Source organism: Oncorhynchus mykiss, chromosome 3 (assembly GCF_013265735.2).
Source record: "Oncorhynchus mykiss isolate Arlee chromosome 3, USDA_OmykA_1.1, whole genome shotgun sequence".
In the NCBI taxonomy this organism is placed as follows: domain Eukaryota; kingdom Metazoa; phylum Chordata; class Actinopteri; order Salmoniformes; family Salmonidae; genus Oncorhynchus; species Oncorhynchus mykiss.
In genome coordinates, this window is record NC_048567.1 from 40,438,745 (window position 1) to 40,454,817 (window position 16,073).

Consider the following 16,073-nt stretch of genomic DNA (forward strand, 5'->3'; position numbering starts at 1 on the left):
CAACTACAAATACTTTGGTGTCTGGTTAGACTGTAAACTCTCCTTCCAGACCCATATCAAACATCTCCAATCCAAAGTTAAATCTAGAATTGGCTTCCTATTTCGCAACAAAGCCTCCTTCACTCATGCTGCCAAACATACCCTTGTAAAACTGACCATCCTACCAATCCTCGACTTTGGCGATGTCATTTACGAAATAGCCTCCAATACCCTACTCAACAAATTGGATGCAGTCTATCACAGTGCAATCCGTTTTGTCACCAAAGCCCCATATACTACCCACCATTGCGACCTGTACGCTCTCGTTGGCTGGCCCTCGCTTCATACTCGTCGCCAAACCCACTGGCTCCATGTCATCTACAAGACCCTCCTAGGTAAAGTCCCCCCTTATCTCAGCTCGCTGGTCACCATTGCATCTCCCACCTGTAGCACACGCTCCAGCAGGTATATCTCTCTAGTCACCCCCAAAACCAATTCTTTCTTTGGCCGCCTCTCCTTCCAGTTCTCTGCTGCCAATGACTGGAACGAACTACAAAAATCTCTGAAACTGGAAACACTTATCTCCCTCACTAGCTTTAAGCACCAACTGTCAGAGCAGCTCACAGATTACTGCACCTGTACATAGCCCACCTATAATTTAGCCCAAACAACTACCTCTTTCCCTACTGTATTTAATTAATTAATTTATTTTGCTCCTTTGCACCCCATTATTTTTATTTCTACTTTGCACATTCTCCCATTGCAAATCTACCATTCCAGTGTTTTACTTGTTATATTGTATTTACTTTGCCACCATGGCCTTTTTGCCTTTACCTCCCTTATCTCACCTCATTTGCTCACATCGTATATAGACTTATTTATACTGTATTATTGACTGTACGTTAGTTTATCCCATGTGTAACTCTGTTGTTGTTTTTGTCGCACAGCTTTGCTTTATCTTGGCCAGGTCGCAGTTGTAAATGAGAACTTGTTCTCAACTGGCCTACCTGGTTAAATAAAGGTGAACTAAAAATAAAAACATTGTTGGTTTGGGGCTCTTAAGTAAGCATTTCACTGTTGTATTGCATGTGACTAATACAATTTGATTTGAAATGTATTAACTAGGTTGGAGGCTGACTGGTCAAGCTCTGTTTTTATCATTAAACATATTCTGATTTGCATGTACACAGTCAGAAATAGGCAATTTTATGCAGTCTATCTATAATTCCATTTTAAATTTGGCTCCCCAGTGCGGGCTTACATCCTGGCTATTTTGACGTTCTGCAGTTTCTTCCCTTCCTAGCCTGTCACGTGGCATGGTTTCCATAGTAACGTGTCAGTTTTGGTTGTTTTGATGCGTTGCTAGACTGAAGCAAACTGTGGATGTCCTAGCAACAAACAAGCACTTTACGTGTAGATATAGCTAGCGAACTAGCTAAACTATTGTTATATTTTTACAGTAGGAAGCTTTCTAGCTAGTAAACCGTTCCTGAAACGTAGCTAGCAAGGTACTGAAAGGTAAGCCTAACGTTAGCTAGCTAGCTAGCTTTGGCTATCAGTGTCATGGTTGAGTTATCTACGTTAGCTAACTAGCTAGCAAGCAGGCTCCTTAATAACTCATTTGTAACTAACAGTAACGTTAATCTAACTAAAGTTAGCTAGCTAAATTATATAATATGCTAAATTATCTCCAGGCTAACGTCACTGTGGTTACTCAAATTAACTAGCTAACGTAGCTAGGTCCTTCTAATAGATTTATTTCGGTCTGGCACCATGCTATGTCGTGACCCCTTTAAAAAGTTTAGTTAATCTTGTTTCAATGTTCTAGAGTTGGTGGCCAAAGCGGGCCAGTGAGGAGGTCAGAATGTCGGGCGACCTGGTAGGAGTGTGGGAAGTGGCCCTGAGCGATGGAGTCCATCGGATTGAATTTGAACATGGCACAACCACGGGGAAAAGGGTAATCTACATAGACGGAAAGGTAAAACTTGATAAATAATGGTTACGTTACACTTAACCCTATTTATTAGACAAGCAGACAAAACGTCAAGCATCAACAAACTCGGAGAATCTCTCCAACTCACTCCCTCTCTCTGTTTGAGATTGAGTGGTAGCTTCTCTTGATCTCCCTCAATGGCAGTCACATTCAGAGAACCATTTGACATGTCAGTCTTTGCCATGTTGTGTGTGTGTATATATATATATGTGTATATATATATATATATATATATATATATATATATATAAATATATATATATTTGATTACAATTACTACTCGGGTACTGTCAAAAAAGTAAATGTAGGCATTTTGAATGTAGGTGTAATAACAGTATGACAATAACATAGAATCACACTGAATTATTGGACCTCTTGCATTTGTCCCTTTGCCTCAGGAAATTATAAGAAGAGACTGGATGTTCAAGCTGGTGGGAAAGGAGACCTTCAATGTAGGAAGTGCGGCTACCAAAGCGACCATTAACATTGACGCAGTGAGCGGCTTTGCTTACGAATACACCCTGGAGATCAATGGAAAGAGCCTGAAAACGTACATGGAGAACCGCTCCAAAGTCACCAACACTTGGCTGCTCAACCTGGACGGCATCGACTGCAGGGTCGTCCTGGGTAAGATATGTGCCCTATGTGTCCATTTCCTCTCCCCAGCTTTTATTGCAAACATACAGTGTGTCAACCACTATAAGGGAAAACTGAGATTGAACACTGCCTGTCTTTTTGAGCCATTGAGATTTATTTACAAATTGCCAAAGATTGCTGTGGCAATATTTGTATTTTGTGGATGTTTGCAAAGCACCTCCCACAAAATATAAATTACATCAAATTACTCAAGTCTGAATGCTGATAGGCTATGTCAGCCACTCTGGAACTTCAAAGTGAAGTAGATGGGTTCAAAATAAACGTCACTGTTTTTAAAATGCCCCATAGTAATGTTAGGTCTGACTTGTCGTAACACAATGACAGGCAATGGTGCAAAAAAATCTATGAACTTGTCACAAACCCATGTGTTCGGTTATTGGTTGTTGCATTTGTTAGTTTGAGGATATGGAACTGACAATTATCATTGCATTAGCTAGGCTATAGTACCTTTGATGGTTCACTATTGAACAGAGTGGGCATGACTGTAAAAACATTCACTCCTAGTGTGGTTAGTATAGTGTTAGCCTATTTCTTTATGCTACAGCCCTTAAAACTTGCGCCCTTCAACAATCAAAACAAAGACCACCAGAATACCAACACTTATCTTACACTGGTGGTATGTCATGGATGAGGCTGTTATTTTTATTGCCTCTAAACTCCACACCACCATCCTAGGGCTTATGGAAAACAGTAGGCCTTGTAACTGTTCCAGACTGGGAAAGACAGGTAGCCCAGAGGTTAAAGAGGTGGGCCAGTAACCAGAGGGTTGCCAGTTCCAATCCTAAGTCTGAGGGGGAAACCAAGAGCTGGATGAGAGCTGGCAAATGGAGATGCCATCACCTGGTGTTGTGCCCTTGAGCAAGGCACCTCTCACCTAAAACTCTGCGCTTCCGAGTGGCACAGCGGTCTAAGGCACTGCATCTCAGTGCTAGAGGCGTCAAAAAACAGACTCTGGTTCGATCCCGGGCTGTATCACAACTGGCTGTGATCGGGAGTCACATAGGGCGGCACACAAATGGCCCAGCGTCGTCCGGGTTAGGGGAGGGTTTGGCCGAGATAGGCCGTCATTGTAAAAAAAATTTAAAAAACTGCTCCAGGGGCTCATTTCTAAGGCCAAATTATTATTTTTCTTCTTCATTTGGCACTTTGCCACCTGTCCTCTACGCCACTGCCCAGATAAGTTCAGATATCATGTGATACTGTCCCCTTTTCTAAGAAATGGCTCAGATGGGTTGGCCGGTCTAGCGGTAATAACGCATCCTCTGGCACGTCTACAGTGTCAGCATAGGTTCGAATCCGGCCTACTTTCCCCACTGTTATACTCTCACTATCTGTTTTAATAGAGTCTGAAAACACCTTTAAAAAAAATACATCTATTTTACCATTGCATGTAAAAATGTTAAACTGAAGACACCACGTCATTTTTGGACACATTTTATTGACATGGTAGCGCCACGGATACGGCAGCGTCACGCTCGCTAGCAAAATAGTGTAGAAGCAATTGCCTGACTGTAAACCATTTTAAGTGGCTAGCTAATCATCTTGGCAAACTGTGGGGGGAAACAATTAACTTATTTATCATTAATTAACCACTGCAAATGCATTTGCTAACAAACACAACGCTGTCTCCAAAGTCAAGGTTTCTCCAGCAATATTTACTTGACGTTCTTTGACGTCTCCACTTTACAAGCTCAGGATCCACTTGTGTTGGTAGGCAGTTAATTGTATGTGTTCCTTGATTGTATTTGGCAACCCTGTCCCTGTATTCATAGAGAGAAGCAACTGGTTGGCGTGAAAATGGACGCGGTCATTGACGCGGCTGATTTGTAGAGGCCCCCATCTTGGCGGTGTAGATCATTTTTATAACTTTTAGGCCAATTTCCTGCAATTCTACATATTTCTCCATGGAGCGGATATTTTTTTTTTCTGTTTTAAAATACTTTTTTCTACAATTCTACACATTTTTCGCAGCTCAGAGAAAATTTTAAAGCTACTTTCTTCCTGCAATTCTATGCATTTTGTTATGGAGAATTCTGTGTTCCTTTGCTCAAACAAAATAAATGATGCTCAATATTATTTTATAATATTATTTTTGGAATTTTCTATTCTACCTGACTGTCTAGCTTTTATATTGGTGATTGTTAGTTCTCAAAGACTATATTATTAAAAAAAATATATATACAGTTGAAGTCGGAAGTTTATATACACTTAGGTTGGAGTCATTAAAATTTGTTTTTCAACCACTCCACAAATTTCTTGTTAACAAACTATAGTTTTGGCGAGTCAGTTAGGACATCTACTTTGTGCATGACACAAGTAATTTTTCGAACAATTGTTTACAGACAGATTATTTCACATATAATTCACTGTATCACAATTCCAGTGGGTCAGAAGTTTACGTACACTAAGTTGACTGTGCCTTTTAAACAGCTTGGAAAATTCCAGAAAATAATGTCATGGCTTTAGAAGCTTCTGATAGGCTAATTGACATAATTTGAGTCAATTGGAGGTGTACCTGTGGAAGTACTTCAAGGCCTACCTTCAAACTCAGTGGCTCTTTGCTTGACATCATGGGAAAATCCCCAAAAATCAGCCAAGACCTCAGAAAATAAATTGTAGACCTCCACAAGTCTCGTTCATCATTGGGAGAAATTTCCAAATGCCTGAAGGTACCACGTTCATCTGTACAAACAATAGTAACCAATTATAAACACCATGGGACCACGCAGCTGTCATACCGTTCAGGAAGGAGACGCGTTCTGTCTCCTAGAGATTAACGTATTTTGGTGCGAAAAGTGCAAATCAATCCCAGAACAACAGCAAAGAACCTTGTGAAGATGCTGGAGGAAACAGGTACAAAGCTATCTATATCCACAGTAAAACGAGTCCTATAGCGACATAACCTGAAAGGCTGCTCGAAAAGGAAGAAGCCACTGCTCCAAAACCGCCACAAAAAAGCCAGACTACAGTTTGCAACTGCACATGGGGACAAAGATCATACTATTTTGAGAAATATCCTCTGGTCTGATGAAACAAAAATAGAACTGTTTGGCCATAATGACCATCGTTACCATCGTTATGTTTGGAGGGAAAAGGGGGAGGCTTGCAAGCCGAAGGACACCATCCCAAACATAAAGCACGGGGGTGGCAGGATCATGTTGTGGGGGTGCTTTGCTGCAGGAGGGACTGGTGCACTTTACAAAATAGATGGCATCATGAGGGTTGAAAATTATGTGGATAATTGAAGCACCATCTCAAGACATCAGTCAGGAAGTTAAGCTTGGTCGCAAATGGGTCTTCCAAATGGACAATGACCCCAAGCATACTTCCAAAGTTGTGGCAAAATGGCTTAAGGACAACAATGTCAAGGTATTGGAGTGGCCATCACAAAGCCCTGACCTCAATCCCATGGAAAATTTGTGGGCAGAACTGAAAAAGTGTGTGCGAGCAAGGAGGCCTACAAACCTGACTCGTTTACCCCAGCTCTGTCAGGAGGAATGGGCCAAAATTTACCCAACTTATTGTGGGAAGCTTGTGGAAGGCTACCCGAAACATTTGACCCAAGTTAAACATTTAAAAGGCAATGCTGCCAAATACTAATTGAGTGTATGTACATTTCTGACCCACTGGGAATGTGATGAAAGAAATGAAAGCAGAAATAAATCATTCATTCTCACATTTCACATTCTTAAAATAAAGTGGTGATCCTAACTGATTTAAGACAGGGAATTATTACTAGGATTAAATGTCAGGAATTATGAAAAACTGAATTTAAATGTATTTGGCTGAGGTGTATGTAAACTTCCGACTTCAACTGTAGGTCATTATCTTTTCTACATACTTTATATCTGGTTTTAGTTGTTTCAGTTTACACTGAAAGGGTCCCCCCCCACTGTTTGGATTTAGGTGACCCGAAAAAAACACTTAGGTAGACCACCCAAGAATTTCAATGGCATAAAAATCCCTGAGTCCATCACCCTTGCTCTCAGAAACAATTGAAGTGTTATGCACACTACCCTTAAGTCACATCTACTTTAAATGAACAGTTTAATTGAATGTGCTCTCTAAATAATTACATGAAAAATAACACTGAAGGAAAACACCAATTAATTTAATTAGGCCTATAACCAACACAATGCCATCTCGATAAAGGATAGCAGGAGAGCATTTGAAAGAGACTGGAGAAATCCAGGTTAATTTTCAGTTCTATTGGTAATTTTGACTCAAGCTCCTTTGACATCACTCAAAAGCTTATCTGAACATAGCCTAAGAAAAATGCTTTACGTTGGCAGAAGCCAAGTCACAGCTAACTTAAAGGCATGTTCTCATGGTGATCATCAATCAGGAGTACAATATGCGCTGCTTACATTCTGTGTATCCTGAAGTATTTTATTGATGTTTGCCTAATATGTGTTATTTCTCTTTCCACAGAGAAAGACACTATGGATATTTGGTGTAATGGACAAAAAATGGAGACAGCGGTAAGCATCTTCCCTCCAATCATGCTGAGAATCACTTAGCAAAAAGATGAATAGTAACAACGCGGATGCCCCGTCTACCGGGCAATCTGTTTATTTCCTGTGTTTGAGGGGTGCAAAATCGACGTCACTTAAATCTTGCTGGATCAATTGCTTTTATTATAATCAAATTATATTTGTCACATGCGCCGCATACAACAGGTGTTGACCTTACAGTGAAATGCTTACTTACAAGACCGTCACCAACAATGCAGTTGAGAAAATACGTTTTAAAAAAAGTAAGAAATAATAACAAATAATTAAAGAGCAGCAATAAATTAAAATAGCGGGGCTATATACAAGGGGTACCGATACAGAGTCATTGGTGTCGAGGTAACTGAGGTAATATGTACATGTATGAAGAGTTATTAAAGTGACTAAGCATAGATAATAACAGAGAGTAGCAGCAGTGTAGAGGGAGGAGGGGTGGGCAATGCAAATATACTGCGTGCACAATTTAGGCAAATTGTGTTCCTCAGGATTAATTTTATTGTTGAACAAACACAATGCTCTCAGTCAAGCCAAAATGTTATTGAACCTCAATCCAGAATGTTTAACAAAGGAGAGGTGAGTTTTGTCTTTCTCTGGGAATATATAAGTGTGCACAATTATTAGGCAACTATTAGTGTGCAGAATTAGGCAACTAAATTACAAAAATAATTTCTCCCAACTCACTTGTTTATTCACCATTTGAGTAAGTGTAACCAATAAGTAACACAAAATGGCAATTAAATAACATTTTTGGCCCTTCAAAAATATTCAGTGACCAATATAGCCCCCTTCTTTTCAATAACTGCCATGAGCCTTCCAGTTTCTTGATCTGTTCACGATCAACTTTCGCTGAAGCAGCAACTACAGCCTCCCAAATGCTGTTCAAAGAGGTGTATTGTCTTCCCTCACTGTAAATCTCACATTTGAGAAGGGCCCACAAGTTCTCAATAGAATTTAAGTCAGGTGAGGAAGGGGGCCAGGTCATTATTGGGGCATCTTTGAGGCCCTTGCTGGCTAGCCAAGCAGTGGAGTACTTTGATGCATGTGATGGAGCATTGTCCTACATAAAGATCATGGCCTTCTTGAATGCTGAGGACTTATTCATATACCACTGCTTGAAGAAGGTATCTTCCAGGAACTGGAAGTAAGTTTGGGAGTTGAGTTTCAGTCCATCTTCAACCTGAAAAGGTCCAACTACCTCATCCTTAATCATAGCAGCCCATACCAGTACCCCTCCTTCACCTTGCTGGCGCCTGACTTGAAGTGGTGCCCTGTGTCCATTACTGATCCAGCCACGGGCCCATCCATCTGGTCCATCAAGAGTCACTCTCATTTCATCTGTCCATAAAACCTTTGAAAAATGTGCCTATAGGTATTACTTTGCCCAATCTTGACGCTTCAACTTCTGAATCTTATTCAGTGGTGGTCGTGTTTCAGCCTTCTTGACCTTGGCTACGTCTCTGAGCACTTGACACCTTGTACTTCTGGACACTCCAGGTAGGTTGCAGTTCTGGAATATGGTGGCACTGGAGGATAATGGGTTCCTGGTGGCTTGACATTTAATGATTCTTTTGCAGTCAATTTGCGCCTTTTCTTCTCCATGCATTTTTTGCGCCACAGCTGACGATTCGCAACAAAACGTTTGATTGTCCGGTGGTCACGCCTCAATAGTTTAGCTATTTAAAGAGTGCTTCATCCACCTGAAAGGCATTTTAAAATGTTTGACTTTTCTGTGTCAATTAAATCTATTTTTTGGCCCATTTTACATGAGGTAATGAAGCTGCCTAATAATTATGCACAGCTTAATGTAAGTGTTATTCACTTTCGCCCTCCCTCATTACACAAATACATATCACCTGAAAATGATTACATTCAAAAAGCATTCAAGTTTGTATAAATTGGAGTTGGAAAACGTGCATAGAAATAAGAAATAAGATCACAATACTCATTTGATTAGCTTGGGGGTAGAAGCTGTTTTAGAAGCCTCTTGGAACTAGACTTGGCGCTCTGGTACCGCTTGCCATGTGGTAGCAGAGAGAACAGTCTATGACTACTAGGGTGGCTGGAGTCTTTGACCATTTTTAGGGCGTTCCTCTGACACCGCCTGGTGTAGATGTCCTGGATGGCAGGATGCTTGGACCCGGTGATGTATTGGGCCGTACTCACTACCCTTTGTAGTGTCTTGCGGTTGGAGGCCGAGCAGTTGCCATACCAGGCAGTGATGCAACCCATCAGGATGCTCTCGATGGTGCAGCTGTAAAACCTTTTGAGGATCTGAGGACCCATGCCAAATCTTTTCAGTCTCCTGAGGGGGAATAGGTTTTGTCATGTCCTCTTCACGACTGTCTTGGTGTGCTTGGACCATGTTCGTTTGTTGGTGATGTGGACGCCAAGGAACTTGAAGCTCTCAAACTGCTCCACTACAGGCCCGTCGATCAGAATGGGGGAGTGCTCGATCCTTCTTTTCCTGTAGTCCACAATCATCTCCTTTGTCTTGATCACGTTCAGGGAGAGGTTATTGTCCTTGCATCACATGGTCAGGTCTCTGACCTCCTCCCTATAGGCTGTCTCATTGTCGTCGGTGATCAGGCCTACCACTGTTGTGTCAAACTTAATGATGGTGTTGGAGTCGTGCCTGGCTGTGCAGTCATGAGTGAACAGGGAGTACAGGAGGGGACTGAGCACGCACCCCTGAGGGGCCCCGTGTTGAGGACCAGCGTGGCGGATATGTTGTTACCTACCCTTACCACCTGGGGGCGGCCCGGAAGTCCAGGATCCAGTTGCAGAGGGAGGTGTTTAGTCCCAGGGTCCTTAGCTTAGTGATGAGCTTTGAGGGCACTATGGTGTTGAACGCTGAGCTGTAGTCAATGAACAGCATTCTCACATGGGTGTTCCTTTAGTCCAGGTGTGAAAGGGCAGTGTGGAGTGCAATAGAGATTGCATCATCTGTGGATCTGTTGGTGCAATATGCAAATTGGGTTGGGTCTAGGGTTTCTAGGATAATGGTGTTGATTATAGCCATGACCAGCCTTTCAAAGCATTTCATGGTTACAGACGTGAGTGCTACGGGTCGGTAGTCATTTAGGCAGGTTACATTAGTGTTCTTGGGTACAGGGACTATGGTGGTCTGTTTGAAACATGTTGGTATTACAGACTCAGACAGGGAGAGGTTGAAAATGTCAGTGAAGACACTTGCCAGTTGGTCAAATGGCAACTGCGACTCTTTCATACTCTTGTTCGTGCCTTTAGTATTTCCCCATTAACATTACAACCGCAGACATTTTTGTAATGTCCTGTCAAGCACATCCTGTCCAGGGCTCAATGGAATGCGTTGTTTTTCTGTTGCATCGATAAGAATGTTTTGTTGTAGATTTAACTCGTCGTCTCAACACTTACATCACAAGAAAGAGAAGAAAGTTACCTTTTTTGATGGGTGTTAATTTTTTTGGAATTGAATTAAGTAATCATTTAATATAGTTGAAATGTTTACAAATTAATGTGCTGTTATGAAAGCAACTTCTGAAAATGAACACTTGGATTATAGTGATATTATGGCTGATCTCGCAAACAATGTAATGTATGTATCGATGTTATCTAGAGCCAAGTGTGTTGATTTTTAATCCAAGGGTATCTTGCTATTGACACACTTGTTGAATTATGTAACAGAACGTGACAACAATGGTAATTAATGAGTCAGTCTAGACAGCACTGGTATGTGCAGGTACTGTAGGCCTAGACAAAGTCATTTTTGGTGGTTGCAGCCCTGTTCCACACCTTTTTGTTAATGTATTAATATATTAAATACACCCAGTGTATTAATGCAAATGAGGCACATATCATTTAGATTATTTTAACACAAAATATTTTTTTCAATACCTGATACCATTAGAAAATGTATGAGAGGATTCTAGGAAAAAAATTGAGGATAACATTATTTGATTTTATAAACAAGACGCAATAAAACAGGGAAATGCACCACTCCTAACCTCCTAGACCACTTAAAATCAAATTGGCCCTCTATATCCCTCCATACACTCTTAATTTATGTATAATATTTACATTACATTTAAACTTTACTGAAATCTGTTCATCTCTATCTCGTTCACAGGGGGAGTTTGTGGAAGACGGTACTGAGACACACTTCACTCTAAGCGACCATGACTGTTGCATTAAGGCCGTGAGCAGTGGAAAGAGGCGAGATGGCATTATCCACACTTTGCTTGTGGACGGCACAGAGATAGCCGAAACCACAGAGTGATTGTCTGTATAGGTGTTTTGAGCACTTTGTTGGAGTGAAGAAAGCCTTTTTCAAATCAGGGACAAAATAATAGACTGAACATTGGTGCTGTGTGATATTTCACTGTCAAGCTGGAGTCCATGAGGCACCTCTGCACAATGTCTATGATCTTAGATGGTTAACCACCAAAGATCATGGGCATCGGAATAAGGTGCCATTCGGGACACAGAACCTGTCCATGGGCCATGCAGCTCACTTATAATGCATTAATGTGCCAGTAATTTGCTTTTTTGTGTAGGCTGCAACATTCTAAAACAAATTAATTGTAATAACTGGAGCATTTATAAACAGATCTGTCCCGTGCATAGTTGGTAACATCAATGGTATGTTTATGTTAATGATTATTTGATGTCAGCCCTTACAATTAATTAATTCATTGAGTTTAGGCAAGTTTGGTAGGTTGCAAATTATAACGGTTGCAGATAAAGGAAAACCACACTGGGGGTTCACTCAGAATGTTGATGCTGAATTGGAGGTGTTAAGTGTTAAGAATGATTCATCTCAGTTAACCCAGAACTATAGTCTCGCATAATTGGTCAGATACTTGATTATGTTCTGGGTGTTTAGAGAATGAGGATCAAAACCGGAACGAAGAGCTTCACAATCTCTCTTTGCAAGTTACGGGCAAGTCTATGGGCAAAATGTCCACTCCCCTTTGGGAAAAAAGTGCTAACATCTGCAAAATTGCGATTTGTCCAAAGCACCAGAACTAAGGCTGCTCGTTATCCCATGCATCCCGTTGTATTTTGACAGATCTACGCTACCATGTATATTTATGTAGTCTGTCCAGGAGAGATGAAAAACTGACACTTGCCATTGGATATTGACGTGAAAATACACCTGTCCTAAGTATAACGTAAACCTGTCCATGTACCAGTTTTCCTATATCTGTGATTGATTGATTTGGGGTCAATTCAATGGAACGGGACTTATTTTGCTAGATTCTAGCCAGTGTCTGACATGAACGGAATGAACTGTGCTGTTACCCTCAGATTCAATTTATTTTATATCAAAAGAGCACTATATGTATTCAGGTATAGTTACTGCATTGTTTGTATTATGTACACTGCATGACCAAAATTATGTGGACAGACACCTGCTTGTCAAACTTCTCATTCCAGAATCTTGGGCATTAAGTTGGTCACCCCTTTGCTGCTATAACAGCCTCCTCTCTTCTGGGAAGAATTCAGCCACAAGAGCGTTAGTGAGGTCGGGCACTGATTAGGCCTGGCTTGCAGTATGCGTTCCAATTCATCCCAAAGGTGTTCGATGGGGTTGAGGTCAGGGCACTGTGCAGCCTAGTCAAGTTCTTTCACACCGATCTTGACAAACCATTTCTGTATGGACCTCCTTTTGTGCACGGGGGCATGGTGATCTTAGGCTTGTGTGTGGATGCTTGGCTATGGAAACACATTTCATGAAGCTCCCGACGAATAGGTCTTGTGCTGATGTTGCTTCGAGAGGCAGTTTAGAACTTGGTAGTGAGTGTTGCAACCGAGGACAGAATATTTTTACGCGCTACACACTTTAGCACTCAGAGGTCCCGTTCTGTGAGCTTGTGTGGCCTGCTACTTTTCGGCTGAGCCGTTGTCACTCCTAGACTTTCCACTTCACAATAACAGCACTTACAGTTGACCGGGGCATCTCTAGCAGGGCAGAAATTTGACAAACTGACTTGTTGGAAAGGTGCCATCCTATGACGGTCCCACGTTGAAAGTCACTGAGCTCTTCAGTAAGGCCATTCTACTGTCAATGTTTGTCTATGGAGAATGTTTGTCTATGGAGATTGCATGGCGGTGTCCTCGATTTTATACAGCTGTCAGCAACGGATGTGGCTGAAATAGCCGAATCCACTCATTTGAAAGGGTGTCCACATACTTTTGTATATATAGTGTATATTTTGTTTTGTGTGTCGGGTGTTTCAACATGTTTGTAATGTGTATATTTTGTTGAACTTGTCAGACATTACTTATTTTATTACATCCATGTAATTTCACTCAAAGTTGACCCTTATTGTCTTTGTCTAGAATGTTAAAACCACTTTCAGAATCAGTGTGACCTCGCCAACCTGTGTCACATATGCTGTAGTCAACTGTGGTGGAACATGTAGCCAAGGCCTAGTTACCTAGAGTAGACCCTGCAGAAAATGGATAGGTCTCTTGAAATGGTACATTACTACGTTATTTGTGAAGTGAAAGCTAAGAGATATATTTTTAATGAGAAGCCATTCTCTGGCGAGGTGTAAGGTTAGCAACCTAGGTAAAATGTGTTTTTATATTAGATATTTGTCTGTTATTCAATATTCTCTCATCAATAGCTATTGAACCAAGCCATTACTATTAAAATGATATATTCTGAATCAGGTAGGGTGGAGAAACAGTCAAATTCATTTCTTTATAATGTTTTTTTGACCCAGATTTTAAAACCCGTTATGGCTAGACGTTCCGCTCGACAACATCCGGTGAAATTGCAGAGCGCGAAATTCAAATTAAATTATTAGAAATATTTAACTTTCATAAAATCACAAGTGCAGTACACCAAAATAAAGCTTAACATCTTGTTAATCCAGCCACCGTGTCAGATTTCAAAAAGGCTTTACGGTGAAAGTGAACCATGTGATTATCTGAGGACAGCACCCCATCATACTAACACATAAAATCATATTACAACCAAGCAGGTGCGACACGAAAGTCAAAAATAACGATATAATTCATGCCTTACCTTTGAAGATCTTCTTCTGTAAACACTCCAATATGTCCCAGAAACATCACAAATGGTAATTTTGTTCAATAAATTCCTTCTTTACATCCCCAAAATGTCCATTTATTTGGTGTGTTTGATTCAGAAATACACCGGTTCCAACTCGCCCAACATGACTACAAATGATCTAATAAGTTACCTGTAAACTTGGTCCAAACATTTCAAACAACTTTCCTAATCCAACTTTAGGTATCCTAAAACGTAAATAATCGCTAAAATTTAAGACGGAATATACTGTGTTCAATAGCGGATAAAATCAAAAGTGGAGCGAGCTCCATGTCGTGCGCACCAAACAAAAGAGTCCACTTGGCTTGACACTTAGAAAGTACAGCTGTACTTCTTCTCAAAGGAAAAACATCAACCAATTTCTAAAGACTGTTGACATCAAGTGGAAGCCATAGGAACTGCAACCAGATGCCTCATAAATCTAGTTACCAATAGAAACCACAGTGACCTCAAAAAGAAAATTTCCTGGATGGTTTGTCCTCGGGGTTTCGCCTGCCAAATAAGTTCTGCTATACTCACAGACATTATTTTAACAGTTTTAGAGTGTTTTCTATCCAAATATACCAATTATATGCATATCCTGTATGCTTCTGGGCCTGAGTAGCAGGCAGTTTACTTTGGGCACGCTTTTCATCCGGACGTGAAAATGCTGCCCCCTATCCAAAAGAGGTTTTAAAGCGTCCATGACTATGAATACGCTATATTCTGAATCAGGTGAGGACAACATTTTTGTTGTTGAAATGTGATTGTTCCTTATCTCTTTCTTTCTAGAAACAACACATGATCATGAACTCGCTGCTAGTTTAAAGCAATGCCATTTCTAATTGTTACAAAGAATGAATGTATTGGCTACATTTCTGAGAATAACATGCATTTGCTTACTTTTTCAAGCTTGAAGATGATACACTTATTTATCACTCAAAAAAAGTGTGAATAGTGTGTGCACCACAAACATCTTTTCAGGGTGTTGAGGCATCCTCTTCCCAATGCAGCCTCTTCAAACACCATGGGTAGGGGAAGGGTATCCATCTGCAAAAGTGAAGTTTTGCTTTGAAATCAAGTCATATTGTTTCTACCTTAGCTGTTGTGCTTACTAACAGTGACGCTACTATATTGCCATACACATTGATATTAAAAGACAGCAATGTCATCACCAAAAAAATAACTTTAAAATATTCAGCAAATAATTTGTTTGCTATCACAATACTTGTGATAAAATATGATAGCTAAGAGATAGCGATTAGCTAGCTAGCAAGTTAGCCAGTCAGTGGCACTGACAGATTGAAACTGATATACATATACAAAAATAAACTAAACACGCAACATTTTTACTGAGTTACAATTCATATAAGGAAATCAGTCAATTGAAATAAATTCATTAGGCCTAAATCTATGGATTTCATATGACTGAATACAGATATGCATCTGTTGGTCACAGACAGACTATACATACCCCAACCAGAAGCCATGGATTACAGGCAACATTCGCACTGAGCTAAAGAGTAGAGCTATGGCTTTCAAGAAGCGAGACTCTAACCTGGAAGCTTATAAGAAATCCAGCTTGACTGAATCGTACTACACTGGCTCCGACGCTCGTCGGATGTGGCAGGGCTTGCAAACTATTACAGACTACAAAGGTAAGCAAAGCCGAGAGCTGTCCAGTGACACGAGCCTACCAGACTAAATGACTTACATGCTCTCTTCGAGGCAAGTAACGGACGACTGTGTGATCACGCCCTCCGCCGCCAAGGTGAGAAAATACCTTTAAAACAGGTCAACATTCACAAGGCCGCAGGACCAGACGGATTACCAGGACATGTACTCTGAGCAACTGGCAAGTGTCTTCACTGACATTTTTTTAACCTCTCCCTGT

The 16,073-nt window shown here is 40.8% G+C and overlaps 1 protein-coding gene across 2 annotated transcripts; it reads left to right on the plus strand.

Moving 5' to 3' along the window:
• Nucleotides 1–1,295: 1,295 nt before the first annotated feature.
• Nucleotides 1,296–13,798, plus strand: LOC110519969 (fas apoptotic inhibitory molecule 1). 2 transcript variants are annotated; one of them, XM_021596895.2, is made up of 5 exons: nt 1,296–1,497; nt 1,810–1,957; nt 2,371–2,599; nt 7,061–7,110; nt 11,246–13,798. In XM_021596895.2, the coding sequence occupies exons 2-5, from the start codon at nt 1,844–1,846 to the stop codon at nt 11,393–11,395; spliced, it is 543 nt and encodes a 180-aa protein (XP_021452570.1). In that variant the 5' UTR covers nt 1,296–1,497; nt 1,810–1,843; the 3' UTR covers nt 11,396–13,798. The 2 variants fall into 2 exon arrangements, with proteins under 2 accessions (XP_021452570.1, XP_021452571.1); XM_021596896.2 differs by having other exon boundaries at nt 1,296–1,487; nt 1,808–1,957.
• Nucleotides 13,799–16,073: the final 2,275 nt, after the last annotated feature.